General features: G+C 40.4%; 3 protein-coding genes and 1 long non-coding RNA gene across 17 annotated transcripts in view; 3 read left to right on the top strand and 1 right to left on the bottom strand.

Annotated features, from left to right (window-relative positions):
* RHBDL2 (rhomboid like 2) overlaps positions 1 to 5,413 on the top strand; it is a 51,261-nt gene extending 45,848 nt beyond the window's left edge. The window contains exons 5-6 of one of the 3 annotated variants that reach the window (XM_064589436.1): positions 1,302 to 1,363; positions 2,167 to 5,413. In XM_064589436.1, coding sequence (XP_064445506.1) covers positions 1,302 to 1,363; positions 2,167 to 2,346 — 242 coding nt within the window. In that variant the 3' untranslated portion in view covers positions 2,347 to 5,413. The remainder of the gene's footprint in view (positions 1 to 1,301; positions 1,364 to 2,166) is intronic. The other 2 variants (XM_064589434.1, XM_064589435.1) reach the window with 2 other exon arrangements.
* The window catches only part of LOC123859766 (uncharacterized), a 58,960-nt gene that overhangs the window by 38,321 nt on the left and 2,903 nt on the right, over positions 1 to 17,736 (bottom strand). The window contains exons 1-2 of one of the 12 annotated variants that reach the window (XR_006794562.3): positions 10,504 to 10,897; positions 237 to 375 (exon numbers count right to left, since the gene is read on the bottom strand). The exons of 3 other annotated variants lie outside the window; for them this stretch is intronic. This is a non-coding gene — a long non-coding RNA (uncharacterized LOC123859766). Of the gene's footprint in view, positions 1 to 236; positions 376 to 10,472; positions 10,909 to 17,736 lie in introns of those variants that run through there. 8 more of the 12 variants (XR_010410997.1, XR_010411000.1, XR_010411001.1 and 5 more) reach the window with 8 other exon arrangements.
* GJA9 (gap junction protein alpha 9) lies at positions 8,070 to 10,204 on the top strand. The gene is given in 1 exon segment (XM_045898031.2): positions 8,070 to 10,204. A coding segment is annotated over 1 exon segment (1,542 nt). The 5' UTR covers positions 8,070 to 8,133; the 3' UTR covers positions 9,676 to 10,204.
* MYCBP (MYC binding protein) lies at positions 10,895 to 17,623 on the top strand. The gene is made up of 5 exons (XM_045898032.3): positions 10,895 to 10,992; positions 11,188 to 11,260; positions 14,581 to 14,629; positions 14,874 to 15,003; positions 16,395 to 17,623. The coding sequence occupies exons 1-5, from the start codon at positions 10,909 to 10,911 to the stop codon at positions 16,437 to 16,439; spliced, it is 381 nt and encodes a 126-aa protein (XP_045753988.2). The 5' UTR covers positions 10,895 to 10,908; the 3' UTR covers positions 16,440 to 17,623.

Raw genomic sequence — 17,736 nt, forward strand, 5'->3', positions numbered from 1 at the left:
CTGGAAGCTCCTTTTGCATCATGGATCTGACTTATTGGAAGAAGGTCTGAGTTCTGGCTCTCACTGTTCCATTGGAGAATGTGGACTCATCTCCTTACTTGGCCCATCATCAGTACTCTGGTGGTACTTAGAGGCAGTTAGTGTGGTAGGTGAGAGGGGTGCCCACATAGCCAGACTTCTTAAGGTTCAAATCCTGCCCCTGCATCTGAGCTGTGTGGCCTTGGACAAGTACTTACCCTCTGTGTTTTGGTTTCCTTATGGATAAGATGCCACCATCATTCCTCACTTGGATTGGTGCCATATAGTTGATCTAGCTGGTCTTCTGCTCCTGTCCTTGCTCCCTTACATTCCTTCCTGTATAGCAGCCAGAATGATCTTTTAAAAGCATAAGTGGAATCATGTCACTCCTTTGCTCAAAAGCTTTCAAAGGTTTCCTACCACTTGGAGTCAAAGTCCTTACAGTGGTCCATAAAGCCCCTACGTGATTTGTCCCCTGCTCCTTGCCTATCATTTTATCCCTAATTGTAGTCCAGAATCACCTGGAGTTCTTGTTAAAACACAGACTTCTGACCTTATCTTCAGAGTTTCTGGTACAAGTCTGGGGTGGGCCTGAGAAGTTTAATTTCTAGTAAGTTCCCAGGTGAATGTTACTGTTGCTCTTGGAGGGGCAGGGAGTCACACTTTGAAAACCACCCATCCAGCTAGCACAGCTGCTCTGGTCTTCCTCCAGCACATTGGGCACATTCCTGCCTCAGGAACTTTGCACTTGCTCTTCCCTCTGCCTGGAAGACTCTTACTTCAGATGTCAGCATTGCTTGCTCTCTTATCTCTGCCAAATGTCATATTCTCAGTGAGATTGTCCCTGACTCTATTAAAAATCACACCCTACTCCCAGCATTCCTAATCCTCCTTCCTCTCTCTGCATTTTGTCCATTTGCTGTACTCTTTGTTTTATGTTTTACTAATTTGTTTGAGAGCTTCCCCCAACAGACCGTCAGCTCCATGAGGCAGGGCTGTCTCATCTGTTCACTGCAGTATCTCTACCACCTGGAACGGTGCCTGGCGCACAAAAGATAACCACTCAGTACATGTGGGATGAATAAATCTGTCAAGCGGGATGATATTTCATAGGGTCCTCGTGAGGATTAGTGAATTGATACTCATAAAGCTCTTACAGTAGCACCTGGTACAGAGTGAGTCCCCATAAATGTTAGTTGCTACCGTGACTAGAAGAGAACCCAAAACATCTGGTGCATTGTTGTGGCAATCCTGGGGCTTCATCAGCTTGTTTTTCTTTCTAGTTTTGTCGGATATGGGATTTGCTCTCTATAGAAGGTTCTTTGTCCCTGCAAACGGGTCACCGGTGAGTTCAGTTTATTATTTTTTCAACAAGAACTTGTTTACCTATCATACCAATAGCTAAAAAGGGTCACTGAATAGGGGCAATAAGTCTGTGATTTAGGGCAGCCAGATTTCCATTTGGAAGATAAACAAATTCCTGAGGAAATCAGACTTTTGGATTGTCCTTTTCACTTAACTCTCTCAGAGACCTGACTGTCGTCAGCTCTATTTCTTTGCACTTGCCCTCCTGGTGGCTCCTGGAGCAAAACAGGAGAGAAGGGATTTCACTGTCCACAGAGAATAAAAAGCAGATTGGAGAACAGCAATGAAAATTTGGGTCCAGATGAATTTGCAGGATTAAAAAAAAAAAACTGACTGAGATTTCCAGTTTTGTTGTTATTAGTCTTTGAATTGGGTAGTTTGTTTGTATATTTGTGTGTATACGTCAGCTGTATTTTCATCCTGACATTCCATTTATGTGGGGTCAGACGCGGCTCCTACAGAGATCCCTTGTGGTAATGCAACACATTCTCTTGACATATAGAACCATCCAGAATGTGATGGTGACAGAGAATGAGAAACAATGGCTCGGTCCTGTGCACTCGGAGAGTTGATGAAATGACATTTTTTAGCTCTGCATGTTTTCAGAACATCTCTCTGCATATGGGAGTTTTGTGTCTCTTTTGCTTCACCTCCTTGTCCTTCAGGCTTTTAAGGCTCTTGTTTGACTCTGATGGCATTTGTGTTTTAGGAAGAGGGATGCAACTGAAATATACAATTAGCATTTTCTTCACTTATTTTCATTTCTCCCCTTTTCCTCCCAAGGTGTCTTTTGCAGCCCACATTGCAGGTGGATTCGCTGGAATGTCCATAGGTTACACTGTGTTTAGCTGCTTTGATCAGGCATTGCTGAAGGATCCGAGATTTTGGATAGCAATTGCAGCTTATTTTGCTTGTGTCTTATTTGCTGTGTTTTTCAACATTTTCCTCTCCCCAGCAAACTGACCTGCCTCTAATATAAACCAAGTAATACAAAGAGCCATCTGGGAAAAAACTGAAGTCTATGAAGAGACAAGTCCTTGCAAATGCTAACAATTTTTTAAAGAGGTCAGAACACGACTGAAGTCCTCAGTTGCAAAGACTGTTTACAAAAGGGGTTAGGGTTTAGGTAAGGGGCTTCTGAACGCAGAGGGAGGGAAAAGGAAGAGAGAAAAGGGGAGGGATGGAAAAAGCAGGATTGGCTCTTTCCAGACATGTGGTGTGCATTGTAGGGATACTCTAAGAGACTTGCTCTCCTTGGAGGATATATAGTAGAGACTGCTTGATAGAATCTACAAATACCTGTACTGTTCTGATAATAAAAACTTTTCATACCTGTGCCAGACTATTGATAATCACTTTCTATCACTGTTGGGGTGGATAGATCACTCTTTGGGGTGCTTTATATACATTATTGTTAATCTTTTCAACAACCCAGAAATGTAGCTATTACTCTCTATCTAGAGAGGACAACATGAAAACTCATTAAAAAAATCAAGTAACTTGTCTAAGAGGGCACAGGATTTAAAGGTTGGTAATGACTCGAAAGTCCATATTCTCCTCCCCTACCGGTCTAATGAGGCTATGTGTCCCAAATACTGAAAGCTGAGAGTATCGTGGGAGTATAGGAGCAAACATTTCTGTGAGTACGCCATAAATGGTAGAAGTATCTTATAAAAGAAGACTGAAAATTTTCTGGACTGCCAGTTTAAGATTCTAGAAGTGTGTCTAGGATCCCAAGGAACCTAGAACTAGCTTTCTGGTGCATACTGGGTACCTGGACTCTGGATTCTCATCCTTTACGTGGCTAGTGGCTCTCCTGGGAGTGGGTAGGATTTATTTACATAGGGTAAAATGTCAAATCTGAAAGCTGAGAAGCCTGTCTCCTTTCTTATTATAGAACCTAGGTTATTGGCTTTTTCTTTTTTTTTTTTTAAGTAGGCTCCATGTCTGGGAACCTGGGTGGCTCACTCTTGATTTTGGCTCAGGTCATGATCCAGGGTCTCGGGACTATGGGTTTTAACAGGATAAATGAGATTATACTACACGTGTTGCTCTGTACCTTGCTTTACAATGTGATGCTGGAGACCTTCATTCTCTGAGTTGCCAGATGATAAAGATGTATTGTGGTTATTTAACCACGGCTCTACTGGACACTGTTGATTTTGTACTATTATCGACAGTGCTATGTGAACTTCCTAGTACGTGTAGGATGCCTTTGAGTATGTTTGCTGAATGAATATTTTAAGCATCCACAAGCAGAAATGCTGTTAATTTTGATAGATTTAAACTGCCTTTTAAGTAGTGCATCCATTTATATTCTTACTGACAGATGTTAGTAAGTTTCCTTATACTTTTGCCAAAAGCAGGTATTGTAAATCTTTGAAAAATCTGCATTTTGATAGTTAAAAAATAATACTTCATTTAAATTTTATTTGTCTAACTACTGAGGCTTAGTGTTTTTCAAGTTTATTAATAATTTATATATTACACATATGTAATTTATATAATATACAAATATGAATATATATGTATAACTTTTTCCCTGTGAAATAGTTGCATTGAATCTGAAAAGTATCTATTAATTGGCAAAGAGCCCAGAGAAGGGGTGTCTGGCTGGCTCAGTCTGTAGAGCATGCCACTCTTGATCTCAGGGTTGTAAGTTCAAGCCTCATGTTGGGGAGTAGAGATTACTTAAAAATAAAAAATCTTAAAGAAAAAAAAAAAAAAGCCCAGAGAAGAAATAGTCATCTGTCATGTCCAACCCATCAGGTCACTAGCTCTGAAGAGAGACCTTTAATGACCTAAACGGAAATGTAATTGTTCATAACAGAAAACTAGATAGAGAAACAGAATTCATCGAATTATGAAACTGTTTTTAGGGGCGCCTGGGTGGCTCAGTTGGTTGAGCGACTGCCTTCAGCTCAGGTCATGATCCTGGAGTCCCAGGATCGAGTGCCACATCAGGCTCCCTGCTCAGCAGTGAGTTTGCTTCTCCTTCTGACCCTCCCGCCTCTCATTCTCTCTCTCTCTCTCATTCATAAATAAATAAATAAATAAGAAACTGTTTTTAGTCAGAAAGAGTTTTTGGTACTAGAAACATGGTTCACATTATAATTGGGTTCCCCAGGGGGCAAAATTACTGTAAAAAAAAAAAGCATACAAACATCTGGTGTTTTAAATGTGATGTCTCTGAATTATAGAGGAACCATCTATTCAGCTTAATTTGGGGCTCATAACTTTAGTCTTCTAAACTGCTGTGTTATTAGAAATATTCTTTATTTGTCCCGTCCAATAAAGTAGCCACAAGGCACATGTAGCTCTTAAATTTTAATTAAAATTAAATAAGATTAAAAAAAACCTCAGTTCCTGTGTTACACAAGTCATGATGCAAGTGCCCAATGGCTCTATGTAGCTAGTGGCTACCTTATTGGACAGTGCAGAGAGAGTCTTTCAACACTGTTGCAAAAGTTCTATTGGACAGAGTGGTTTTAGAAGCACAAACATGAGCGCAAATGGATTTTAGCCGATGGCTGACTCACTGCACTGAATTGAACTGCTCTGCACCTGCAAAGGGACACTTCAGAGAACAAGCATGATTTGCTTCTCAGATTTATCTAAACAGGTTTGTGTTAATCTCTGTTTTAGCAAATTAAGAAAGAGTTGTTTGAAATGTTTTTATTTTTTGCTTTCGAATTCTATGGGATTGAGTCTAGGTAGACTAGTATTCATGTCATTTATGAAAGCTTCAGAACCTAAGATTTGTAGCTAAATAATTTACTGCCCCTTCTTTCAGGAAATACTATGCTTTTGCACCTTAAGGGAAAAAAATTATTATTTTTTTGTGATTATAGAAGTGCTCATGGTAAAAACAAATTAAAATACATATAATTATAAAAAAATAAGTCAATTGTAATCACACCACCCAGAGATGATCATAGTTAATATCTTGATGAATTTCCTTCTAGGCTTTTTATATGCATCTCTACATATAAACAAATATATAATTATGGGGTCATACTGTTCTATTTTATAAACTGAAACAATATGTTAAATGTCTTTTTATATTAGTATTTATTTATCATTTTTACTGGTTGCATAGTTCCATACTATAGATGCACTATTATTTATTAAGTACAATACTGTCTTTCTTGTATTGATAATTATTTTGGACAGTTTCAATTTGTGATTATTATAAACAACATGAATGATACCATTGCTTACACTTTAAAGTGTTTTGGATTGTTGGATCAAAGAATATATTATTATTAACATAATAAAGTTAAATAGAAATTTTCTCTCAGAAATACAACTAAATTTTAGAAGGTTGATGCTTTTGTAAATCTTTTCAAGTGAATGAAGCTTTAGAAAAGGAACTAAAGACTTTAGAATCAGTTATTTAAAAAGCCCAAACTATCACTATTTGACATACCTAATTTAAATAAACATTTAAGAGAAAACAGATGATTTCCTAATGTTTCTTTCATGCAAATCTTAAGTGCACCCAAAGAGGAAAAAAATAACAGTTTAGTAGAATAGGACCTGACTTTAGAGCCACACTGATTTTCAATGTCAGTTCCAACTGTGTGACCTTTGGTAATTAAAGATTTTATTTATTTATTTGGTGGGGGAAGGGCAGAGGAAGAGGGAGAGAGAGAGAGTCCCAAGCAGACTCTGCGCTCAGTGCAGAGGCGGACCTGAGGCTTGAACCCACAACCCTGAGATCATGACCTGAGCCAAAATCAAGAGTTGGATGTTTAGCCAACTGAGCCACCCAGCTGCCTCAACCTTGGATAATTTAGGTGTGCCTCAGTTTCCTCATCTGTAAACTGGGGAAACAACATACCTACCTCATAAGGCTTTTGTGATGAACATATCATTTAGCTATAGTATCCCAGTATTGTACTTAATTGTGTAACATTTCCCTTTATATAAGGGATATAGAACACATATTGATATTTTGAAGGAAAGTTATGAAAACATTCCTCTTTTTATCTTTCCTGTGGGATATATTTCCTCTTAGATACATTAGGATATCTACCTTAATGTGGAATGTACTTCTTGATAATCCAAGCATCTAAATTATAACTAGCCTGACTGCTCCTTCTAAAAAAGCAAGCTATGTGTCTTAAATAGGTCAAATATTGTTACAATGAAAATATCTATAATACCACCACCACAACAGCCATCTGTTTATGTCAAGAACTATATAAAAACATTCTGCTAGTACAAAAATAGTTGAGAATTTTTGGAGTTTTTTTTTTTTAAATCTTGAAGTTCTATTTTTTTAATTTAAGATTTACTTAGTTAACTGGAGTTCATTTTAAGATGATGAAAATGTACACAATTTTTCATAGATAATTAAGAATTTTATGAATATTCATAAATATTACAGAAATTTCGGATTTCTAGAAATGCTCAACAACTGCCAGAAAGCCAACAGAATTTAGACATTTAAATGTGGATTAAAAAACAAATCTAAATTCCTATAGCAAGAGCCAGATCTGTTTCCTCTGATTTCATTAAATGCTGTATCTTACTGAATTCTCAAATGAGACACTCACTGACTTTGGTTATAGTTTTTATATAATCTTAATAAAGAGGTTTGTAAGATCATGTCAGTAGTTTTAGGAACCTCTCCAAAAGTTCTCAGTTAAACAAAGTAAAACAGTAATAAACTTCAGCTAACAATAACAAGACTCCTTTCTCAGGGTGCCTGGGTGGCTCAGTCGTTTAGCGTCTGCCTTCAGCTCAGGTCATGATCTCAGGATCCTGGGGTCGAGCCCCGCATCGGGCTCCCTGCTCAGCGGGAAGCCTGCTTCTCCCTCTCCCACTCCCCCTGCTTGTGTTCCCTCTCTCGCTATGTCTCTCTCTGTCAAATAAATAAATACAATCTTAAAAAAAAAAAAAGACTCCTTTCTTATAGGGGATCCTACAGTTGTTGTTTTTTTTTTTTTGATTTTTATTTACTTATTTTAAGTAATCTCTACACCCAACATGGGGCTTGAACTCACAACTCCGAGTTCAAGAGTCACATGCTCTTCTGACTGAGCCAGCCAAGCCACCCCATCTACAGTTCTATTCTTCATAGAGAATATATACAGCCCCTCCTCCAGGTATCTTTTTTTCTTTTTAAATATTTTATTTATTGATTTGAGAGCAGACAGAGAGAGCATGAGCTGGGGCAGGGGAGAGAGAGAAGCAGTCTCCCTGCTGAGCAGGGAGCCTGCCACGGGGCTTGATTCCGGGACCCTGGGATCATGACCTGAGCTGAAGGCAGACACTTAACTGACTGAGCCACCCAGGCGCCCCTCTTTTTTTTTCTTCATTACATTATGAGGTCTAAACATAAGTGATTGTAAATTCCTGATATCTTTTTTTTTTTTTAAGATTTTATTTGAGAGAGAGAGAGTGCACACACAAACCGGGGCAGAGGGAGAGGGAGAAGCAGACTCCCTGCCCATGTGGGGCTCCATCTCAGGACCCCGGGACCATGACCTGAGCCGAAGGCAGACATTTAACCAACTGAGCCACCCAGGCGCCCCTAAATTCCTGATATCTTAAATATATCCTTGGTGAGATTATCACAGTTCTCTAGGGAAAAAGTAGAGCAACAGCACATGAAGAGAGTGATGCTTTGTTCATGTTTTGGCCATAGGTTTGCTTTACGAAATAGCATGCCCTTGAGAATGGAAGAATTTATCTGTCTCCTATTTGATGGGGTTCAGAGTGAAGCTGGCTGACTAAATAAACATGGGGAACTGGAATTTCCTTGGAGGCATCCTGGAGGAAGTTCACATCCACTCCACCATCATTGGAAAGATCTGGCTCACTATCCTGTTCATATTTCGAATGCTTGTTCTGGGTGTAGCAGCTGAGGATGTCTGGAATGATGAGCAGTCCGGTTTCATCTGTAATACAGAACAACCCGGCTGCAGAAATGTGTGCTATGACCAGGCCTTTCCCATCTCCCTCGTTAGATACTGGGTTTTGCAGGTGATATTTGTGTCTTCACCATCCCTGGTCTATATGGGCCATGCTTTGTACTGACTGAGGGTTCTGGAGAAAGAGAGGCAGAGGAGGAAAGCTCAACTGAGCGGGGCCCTGGAGGGCGTGGAGTTTGATATGCCTGGGGACTGGAGAAGACTGGAGCAAGAACTTTGTCAGCTGGAACAAAGGAAACTAAATAAAGCTCCACTCAGAGGAACCCTGCTTTGCACTTACGTGGTACACATTTTCACTCGCTCCGTGGTTGAGGTTGGGTTCATGATTGGACAGTATCTTTTATATGGATTTCATTTAGAGCCTTTAGTTAAATGCTATGGCCACCCATGTCCAAATATAATTGATTTTGTCTCAAGACCAACAGAAAAGACAATATTCCTATTATTTATGCAATCTATAGCCACTGTTTCTCTTTTCTTAAATGTTCTAGAAATTTTCCACCTAGGTTTTAAAAAGATTAAAAAAGGGCTTTGGGGACAATATAAATGGAAGGATGAGCATAATGAATTCTTTGCGAACAAGTCAAAACAAAATCATGCCAAATATCAGAGCACCTCTGCAAATTCACTGAAGAGACTCTCTTCTGCACCTGATTATTATCTGTTAATGGAAAAGCAAAAACACACAGCAGTGTGCCCTATTTTAAATTCACCTGCATCTCAGGCAGCTCCTGACAATCACAGTGGAAATGATGAGAAATGCATTTTGGCTGAACAAGAAACTGTACTTTCCGATGAGATGTGCACACTTAGCGCTACCTGTAGTCATCTTCAACACATCAGCTCATGTAATAACGAAGATACTCATAAAATATTTAGAAAAGAAGTGGGTAACCCATTAAGGGAAAAAAGAGAAATTGATGGCAAAGACAGCAAAAGGAACCACTGCTCTAGATGTCACTGTTCTATTCCAGGTGTTGCTATAGATCTGGACAACCACATGGGGCAGTCATCCCAAACAGCTTTCCCTCCGCCTGGTAACTGTGCCTGGGAACAGTCGTGGCTTAGGTCTACATGTGGTCCCTCTATGGAAGATGAAAATCAGGTGTCACCTCCTAAAGGAAACCTCAAGGGTCAGTTCAGAGAGGGCACATTTAGCATCCTGCCTCCTTCACTGGGAGACTGCCAACCGCCTGACATTCCAGACACTCCTGATTCTTTGGGACAGTTGTCCTTTGAATCTGATTTGGCCAGAAGCTGCAATAATCCTACTGCTTGTCCTCCAAGTCATTTGGTGTTGCTGACAAATAACCTCACTGGTAGGCGGGCTCCCACAGACCTTCAGATCTGAACTGCTTTTGGCTTCTAGACATTCTGCATATTATGTTATCATAGAAGTAGCCTAGTGGTGATGGAGCACAGGCATGACAAGGGCAGCTCTAAAGACCAGGTGTTACAGGCAGAAAATTGCAAACCCATTTCAAAAAGGAAAAACAGATTAATTCTGAGTGGTGAAGGGGCAGTTTCAAATTCAAAGACATAGTTACCAAGTATCAGGATTATTTTTTCACAGGCTCCCTTCAGAATTCATGAAAACTGATTCTGGGAAAGTCGCATGTTTAGAATCGAGGCCTAATGGATTGGAAACAGGTTTTTCCTTGAAGGGAGTACAGCTTTAGGAGATTCTCCTTGTTCTACATAATTCTCCCTCTTAGTTCCTAATCTCTTATTTCTGCGCAATGTTTAAATTGTTTGTCCCTGGGACTTAATTTAGTTTCCTTATTGACCGCAACCTGATGTCTCTTGAGTATGATGATGTTGTTGCTAGTAAATAAAATCTTAAAAAGATTGATGGCTTTATAGCATCGTGATTTCAGTGCCCAGATTGGAATTGCAGCTCTATCCTCCCTGGTCCTCTAACTTCGCCACTTTACTAACAGTGCCTACCTTACAGAGAGAGCATGAGAATTAAAATAAGAAACGTGTTTAGTACAGTGCCTGGCACACGGTAAGCGCTCAAAAGCTTAGCACGTTACTGCTCACCCCCTCCAGAGGCCCCTATCAAGCCCGCCACAAAATAAACTCCAAAAGTAAAAGCTAGAGCTGAAACATAACGATTCTAAGCACTCCTCTCAAGACACTGCATACCCAAGGGTCGCCATGCGTCGGTCGTGCGCACCTTTTCAGGATGAGAGCCAAGAAGCCAGCACATATAGGTTGCCGCACCTAATGAGGTCCCGGTCGGCTCCAGACCGATGTCCGAAGATCACACCCTGCTACAGTCCTAGTGCTATCGGCCTCCGCAGGCCCTGCCCCCGGGCGCCACGCCCATCTCTGGCCCCACCTGGACACTAGTCCGGAGTTACCAAAACCTCGCCTCTCGCTCAGCAACCGAATCGCTGCAAGGACCGGAAGAGGAAGGAGAGGTGCTGCTCCGGGAGCAGAGAGGCGGGTGTACGCAGCCTCCTTCGACTTAGCCCACTATGGGGCACTCAGAGCGTCCTGGTTGTCATGAAAACAGGCCACACCCCTGCGATCTCGGCCCGTGGTTCGCAAGTGCGCATGCGCGCGCGCCCTTCCGCGCATGAGCAGTGCTGCTCAGAGCCCGCCAGCCACGGTCTCGGGCGCCAGCTACGCCGCTGCCGCTGTCACTATGGCCCATTACAAAGTGAGGGGGGCGCGGCGTGGCTGGGGGCGTGCGGGCGGTAGCCAGCCGCTGGTCGGCTCGGGGTGGGAGCGGGGGCGCGCGCGCAGGTTTTGGGGGCCTGAGGTAGCGAGGCGGAGGCGGGGTTGCCGGACTCCCAGCGCCTTCTTCCTGCTCCGGTCCCTGGGCTTCGGCCACTGACCCGCCGTGTCTCCTCAGGCCGCCGACTCGAAGCGCGAGCAGTTCCGGAGGTACTTGGAGAAGTCGGGGGTGCTGGACACGCTGACCAAGGGTGAGCATGGGCTAGGAGAGGGTTCCTCGTGTCCACGCCGTGCTCCTCGGCGCTGCGCCCCTGACGGGCCAAGGTGTGGGGAAGGAGGGGGAACAGGTGGGAACTGTCTGGGGTCCGGTAAGGTGGGCCTCGGGGTTCAGCAGGGACTGGCGCACGTCTGGCTGTCGGACGCCGCCCGAGTTGGGGTAGCCTCGCTCATGCTACCACTCTCCGGGCGGGGAGTGAAACTCTTGCAGCTGTTGTAAAGTCCCTCCAACTTCCGTTGCTTTGCCTCGAGCGGTCGCAGCGAGCATATTTGCTAAAGACCTTGAGATCCCAACTCCTCCCTCCTTACTTTTTGCGGAGTCAAAATTATGTAAAGAAGCATTTTCCCTCGAACAAAGGGCAAGTGGGAAAATTACCAGATTTCAAAGTTGCCTATAAAATAACTAAGTGAACTCAATCCCCAAAGTAGGCGATTCATAGTCAATTTGGTTGTGGTTTTTCAACCCTCGTTCCGTAGGCTATACCAATTCCTGCTTTGTGCATATTTCATAAGTAGAATTACAGTTTAAAGAGCTTGAGGGCACATGAAAATGGTTATATTGTTTACACCTTTTAAGATGGAAGCTGTTACACTGTATCTCTTTCTCCAAGGGGGTTCAAGACCTAAGATGAGTAAGGAGCTTGAAACTGGAGAGTTCCAAGAGATAGTTGGGGTACTGTTTATTTCACTAGCTTAGCAATAACGTGAATGTCTGCTATGTATCATTCAACTCATTGGCTAGAACTTTCAAGGATATAGAACAGAAGAGCTGTCAGGGATGATGACTGGGTCCATATGAGAAGTGTCTGGGAAATTATTTGGTAACTGCTCTTTGGCCAAAAGCAAAGGTTAGGAGAAAATTCTGGGAGAATAACTCTGGGTCTTAGCAGAAAGCAGGACTTTTAATTCCCATGCGTGGGCTGGTAATTTTGAATTGCTATCTACCTTAGGTTCAGATAATAGTTTCCTTATCTCTTTGCAATTAAATTTCAGCAAACATGACAGGAGTACTCTATGAAAGTGCTGTGCTCTGCCCTCTCTTGAAGGGTTCCCCCCCTTTAAAAAACTCCATGAGTTCATTTCTTTCATTTCTTTCACCATTTTATTCAGGTCTCTGTTCTAGGCACTGGGGATACAGCAATGGGGGAGAAAAAAAAGCCCCTGCTCTAAATGAGCTTATATTCTAGTTGGAGGAGACAGATAATAAATACATAGTGCCAGCCAAGGGGAAGTGTTACGAATAAAAATACGGCAAAGGGGATAAAGAGCAACAGGTGTGCCATTTATAAGGGGTGGTGGGGGAAGGTCTCTCTTAAAAGTAACATTTGAACACAGATCTGAATGAAATGTGATGTCAAGAGTTCCAGGAAGTGCAAGGAGCCCAGAGTGGCTGGACGGAGTAAAAGACAGAATGTTAAAAGGCAGAGAAGTGACCTTGGTGGGAGGTAACAGCCTTGTGGCCATACATGGTTCCTCCTTCATGAGACTGGAAATCCCTGTAGGCTTCTTTTCCTTTGCTCACATATACTGGCATCTAACTCCTCAATCTCTGCAGATTTCCAGTCTCCTAAATAATATCAGAGAACTTAACATAATGTCTCTACTGATGTGAGCTATTTAAAATTTGATTTTCAGCTTCAAACATGGGTACTTTACACATATTTAATTTATAATTTTAATACAGCATATTTCCAAGAGGATCTGAAACTGCTTCTAACATTAAAACGCTATAAGGATGGCTAAAGATAAAGATAAGTCATTTGGAAAAAGAAGCATTTGAGATATTTTGAGTACCGTATCAACCTCTAAAAATCCCGCCTGCTAAGGCAAAAAGGGAAACACCGGCTATCGAGTTCTTGTCTGATAAAAAGGAAGTATATTTAATCTATAGAAAAGCACAGGAAACTTGATATTTACATTATGTTCTGTAATTATCAACCTCATAGTACCACTGACAGAAATTTAGAAGCTGAAAGAAATGGGGTGGGGAAGAAGAGGTAGAAAAGGGTAATAAGAGTATTCATGTCTTATAAAGTTAGTTGGCAAAGATCAGTGGATATTAATGGAAGAAGAAACAGGTTTGAGTATGTTATTTAAAGAAAAACACTGAAAGGAGAGGGTGGTGGTGATGTAAATATACCAATTTCTCAAAAAACAGGGTTGTAAGTATACTTAGAAGAATAACTATCAGAACTCAGTGCGGGTTGTTAAAAAATCATTGCCATTTGATTTTTTCATACTGTCTATATTATTTTGATGAATTAAAACTAAAAAATAAAAAAGGAAGTGTGTAAGTTTTGCAACAGATCTTAACTTGGGGTCTAGAGATGCACGTTTTTTGTGTATAGTTACATTTTTTGGCTTTTGTCACTTTCAAAGGGTTCCATGCACGAAAAATTTAACCACTGGTTCAGAGAGATTTTTATCTGAGTAGTAAATCCCAGGAGGAATTTGTTCAATAGAAGATGAGCAAGGTAGTGCTGACATAAGCTTTTGGATATAAACTAAAACATCTATTTTAATATTGATTTGAGCATGTTGATTACTGGTAAAGTTTTTGGTTGGTGGTTACAAAATTTTTCTCAAATTTATCTACTTTGTTTTCACCCCCCATCACTCCAGTGCAGGTTACTATCTTTTTCAGCTGGATTGCTACACCTGCCTCTTAACTGTTCTTCCTTCCTTCATCCTTGTCCCACTCCGGATCTTCCACACAGCAGTCAAGAGTGATCCTGTCACTCTCCTGCTTAAAAACTGTTTAATTATATGCCTGTTCTGAGGATCAAAGTCCAACCAAACTTGCAGGATCCTCCCTGGTCTGCGTCCTGACCACCTTGCCAGCTTCCTTCCCTGCCACATTGTTCACAGCTCCATCTAGCCATACTTGAATTTTCAGTTCCTCAATGTGTTGTTCTCTTGCCCTCCCCACCCCCCTCACCTTCCCATTTCATCTAAAACCCTCATAGCCAAGTCTCAGGTCTTATTTCCTTTCGTTAGGGAGCCTTCCCTGGTGTTCTAGGCTGAGTTAGGTGTTCTTCCAATGTACTCTCATAATCCATCATCCTATATTGCTGCTTGATGCTCTTTTTTTTTTTTTTGGTCTAGTTCTTTGCTTTTGCACTAGACTGTAAATTTGTTGAGAGCAGGGACCTTATCTGCCTTGTTTACCATGGTATGGCAGTCCTAGCAATGTGCTTGCTGTATAATAGGCATTTAATATTTACTGGGCTATATAATTTCAGTCATTCAAATTTAAGACTTTAATTGTTGCTTTTTTCTGCTTTTTGATTTGCAGTATTGGTAGCCTTATATGAAGAACCAGAGAAACCTAATAGTGCTTTGGAGTATCCTTTTCATCTTTCAAGTCAGAAAAAGGACTTATCTTTGGAACTCTTATTTTTTCACATAGATAATATTTAAAATATTTTTGACGATTGAAAAAGTTACTTTCCTTTATGTTTTGCAATGATGATCTCTGGGTAAATGTTGGTGGTAAGGTGGGGTGACCATGATCAGAGATATTGATACTACTCTGAGCTATTTCGTTAGTTTCATTCAGCTCAAGTAAATTCTTAACTTTGATATTAGTTTTTTAAAGCATCACTTAGGAGCTGCTACCCCAGAAAATCCAGAAATAGAGCTGCTTCGCCTAGAATTGGCAGAAATGAAAGAGAAATATGAAGCTATTGTAGAAGAAAATAAAAAACTGAAAACAAAGGTAAATGTTTTAAAAGAATTCATGTTAAAAATAATTTCACCCTTAATGATTATAAGAACAAAACCTCACTAAAATGGATATTAGGGGAGGGAGGAGGATAAATAATCTCGATTAACTGCAAGGCTGAACTGATGCCCTATCTAGAAAACCACAAATTGTAAATAGGACAAGCAATGTGTGGTCAAGAAGAGGTTCTTGGGAACCTGCATCAAGAAAAAGATGAGCGGGGCACCTGGGTGGCTCAGTCGGTTAAGTGGCCGACTCTTGATCCCAGCTCAGGTCATGATCTCAGGTCATGAGTTCAAGTCCTGCATTGGGTTCCACGCAGAGCATGGCGCCTACTTAAAAAAAAAAAAAAAGATGAGAACATTGGTTAATGCTGCTTATGAGTAAATGGAGATTTCTGGGAGTTATAAGCAGTTGATTTAAGTAGGTCATTGTAGGGTCAATGCTTTGTGAATGGCACCTCTTAGAGTTGTGCAGTGCATAATCTGCACAGTTGTATGTGCTGGCCCTGGAATCTGTTTATCTCTATAAATTTGTTTGCACTTAATTTTGTCTATTGCTCAAGTTTTTTCTTTGTTGAAACTCCTGTGAGAATTTTCATAAACTTCAAATTAGTGAACTCTAAGTCTTTGAGGTTTTTCCACACTCTGAATCACATAATGCATTTTACATTACTCTACGCATTTCTCATAATGTGATTTATCTGCTCAACAACCTTGCGAGATAAGCGAAACAAGTACACAGACCATTTTATAGGTAGGAAACTAAAGCACAGTGAAGTCTAATTATCTTCTCAAATCTGACAGCTAATTGGAACAACCTAAATCCTAGCCTAGTGTTCTGGCAGGGAACCACAGCTTAGCATAATAGAAAATGCAGCATCTTAAATTGTCCAAGATTCCACAACACAAATACCAGTTAACTCTTTGGCATCCATTAAGTCAAAGACATGAACTTCTCTTCATTAACTGGCTAGATTAATATATGGTACATTATTATTTTTTTCTGCTTTTTAAGAGAAAGTTCAGTAAACTTGTGGTAAAGAGAAAGAGAAAGTCCCTTACCAGAAGCCACAACATCTTTGGGAAGATACAGATAGATTATTGCGTATCAGGTATTTGAGCAGTGCAGTTATGAATTGAAATTCAGCTTTGGTTTCCCAGTAATTTTAAAGGTTTATATGAAAGAGTTTTCATTACATTTGATTGTATTAAATCTTAAATTGTATTAATCTTAAATGGTTTAAAAAGGAATAGGATATTCATATAGAGTTACTGATTCAGTAATTTGAATATAATAGTTAACTACTCGTTTTGTTACTATTAAGTTTTTTTTACCCAATTTAGAATAAAATTCACCTAAACTCCTCTGTCTTTGCCCTGTAGCTTGCTCAGTATGAACCACCTCAGGAGGAGAAGCGTGCTGAATAGGATTCTTCTCAGTTGAAAAGACACTGAAAAAATGGTTTTGTATGACTTGAATAGTTTGTATAGTATATAATCTTTTCTGAACAGATGCTCTAGAACTCTTTTAATATGTTGAATTCACCTATCACACTTTAACTGTTATAAACACATATACTTAGAATCACCAATAAAAACTCAATATAACTTTCTTTGGGTCTTAAAAGCAGGAGAATCCAAAGTGAATCCTGAAAAAAAAAAAAAATCTAAACACAGCCATCTAATTCATTACCTTAAAAGACATTCTGTTTATTAATCTGACTAGGAATGATGGTACTGGTTGTATTTTAGCCAAGGAAGTTCAGCATGGAGCTGTTCTTTGGTTTAGTGCAGGATATGAACACAGGTATAGTCATTCTTTAAAATGAAGATGACACTGTTGTTTATATCCTCTGTAGGCAGCTGTGTGACAGAAGATGCTTTTGCACGGGTTCCCATGAATCTTCTGCTCTTGTTTATATAATGTGGAACAAATAACTCTTTTTTGCCACCACTTTGCCTTAGATAACCATGTGCGTGCCAGTCTGAACTCTGACACCACGTTTCCTTCTATGCAATCATGCCCTATCTGATGATGTTGCCTTGCTTTGCTCTGTGCTTCAGTGGGTCCTAGCTGCACTTGGCCTGTGTTGTTTTTCAATTTGCTATACTAGTAGTTACCCTGATTGTAATTTATATAACTTCAAACAGGATCACACTGTTCCCCTGCCTTACTTAGTTGCTTAGTTGAGCAGAGAACTGAGGCAATATAAAATTCTGGGTTCACGCACAAGCTGGGATAAGACGGGGAATGAGCCATATATCGTGGAAAATTATAGTCTGCGGGTATAATTATATAGTGCTTTTTTCCCTCAAAGTATTTTTCTAGCTTTGAATTCATTTTATCTTCATTATCCCTGTGAAGTAGGTAGGGCAAGTATGAGCCGAGGTCGGGTGCTGAATTTTTAGGCCAAAGACTGATATTAATACAAATTATTTACTAACTGTAGAACCTTGGGCACTTCAGTTAACTGCTCTGAGATTCACTTTCCTCATCTGTTAAATGAGAAGAATAAGATCAGTGCTGCCTACCTCACAGGGTTGTTGTGAGGGTCAAATGGAATGTATGTGAAAGAACTGTAAATGGTAAAGCACTATATTCGTGTTTGTTAGTCCTTTTCCTTTCTTTTGGAAGACCTACAGTCAGATGTTCCATTTTGTTGGTCACTTATTTTCCTTACTGACTGATTTGACATTATTAAGAGTCATCCTATTTTGTATATTC

This window comes from Mirounga angustirostris, unplaced genomic scaffold, assembly GCF_029215605.1.
Source record: "Mirounga angustirostris isolate CCGP_5_RB_7025 unplaced genomic scaffold, mMirAng1.0.hap1 SCAF_4, whole genome shotgun sequence".
Classification (NCBI taxonomy): domain Eukaryota; kingdom Metazoa; phylum Chordata; class Mammalia; order Carnivora; family Phocidae; genus Mirounga; species Mirounga angustirostris.

What these genes read in the sequence shown, in the direction of transcription:
- MYCBP (XM_045898032.3), top strand. Translation starts at nt 10,909, where the DNA reads ATGAGCAGTGCTGCTCAGAGCCCGCCAGCCACGGTCTCGGGCGCCAGC. An exon ending in TCACTATGGCCCATTACAAA is followed by an intron (nt 10,993 to 11,187) that starts GTGAGGGGGGCG and finishes GTGTCTCCTCAG; the next exon opens with GCCGCCGACTCGAAGCGCGA. An exon ending in GCTGGACACGCTGACCAAGG is followed by an intron (nt 11,261 to 14,580) that starts GTGAGCATGGGC and finishes TTTGATTTGCAG; the next exon opens with TATTGGTAGCCTTATATGAA.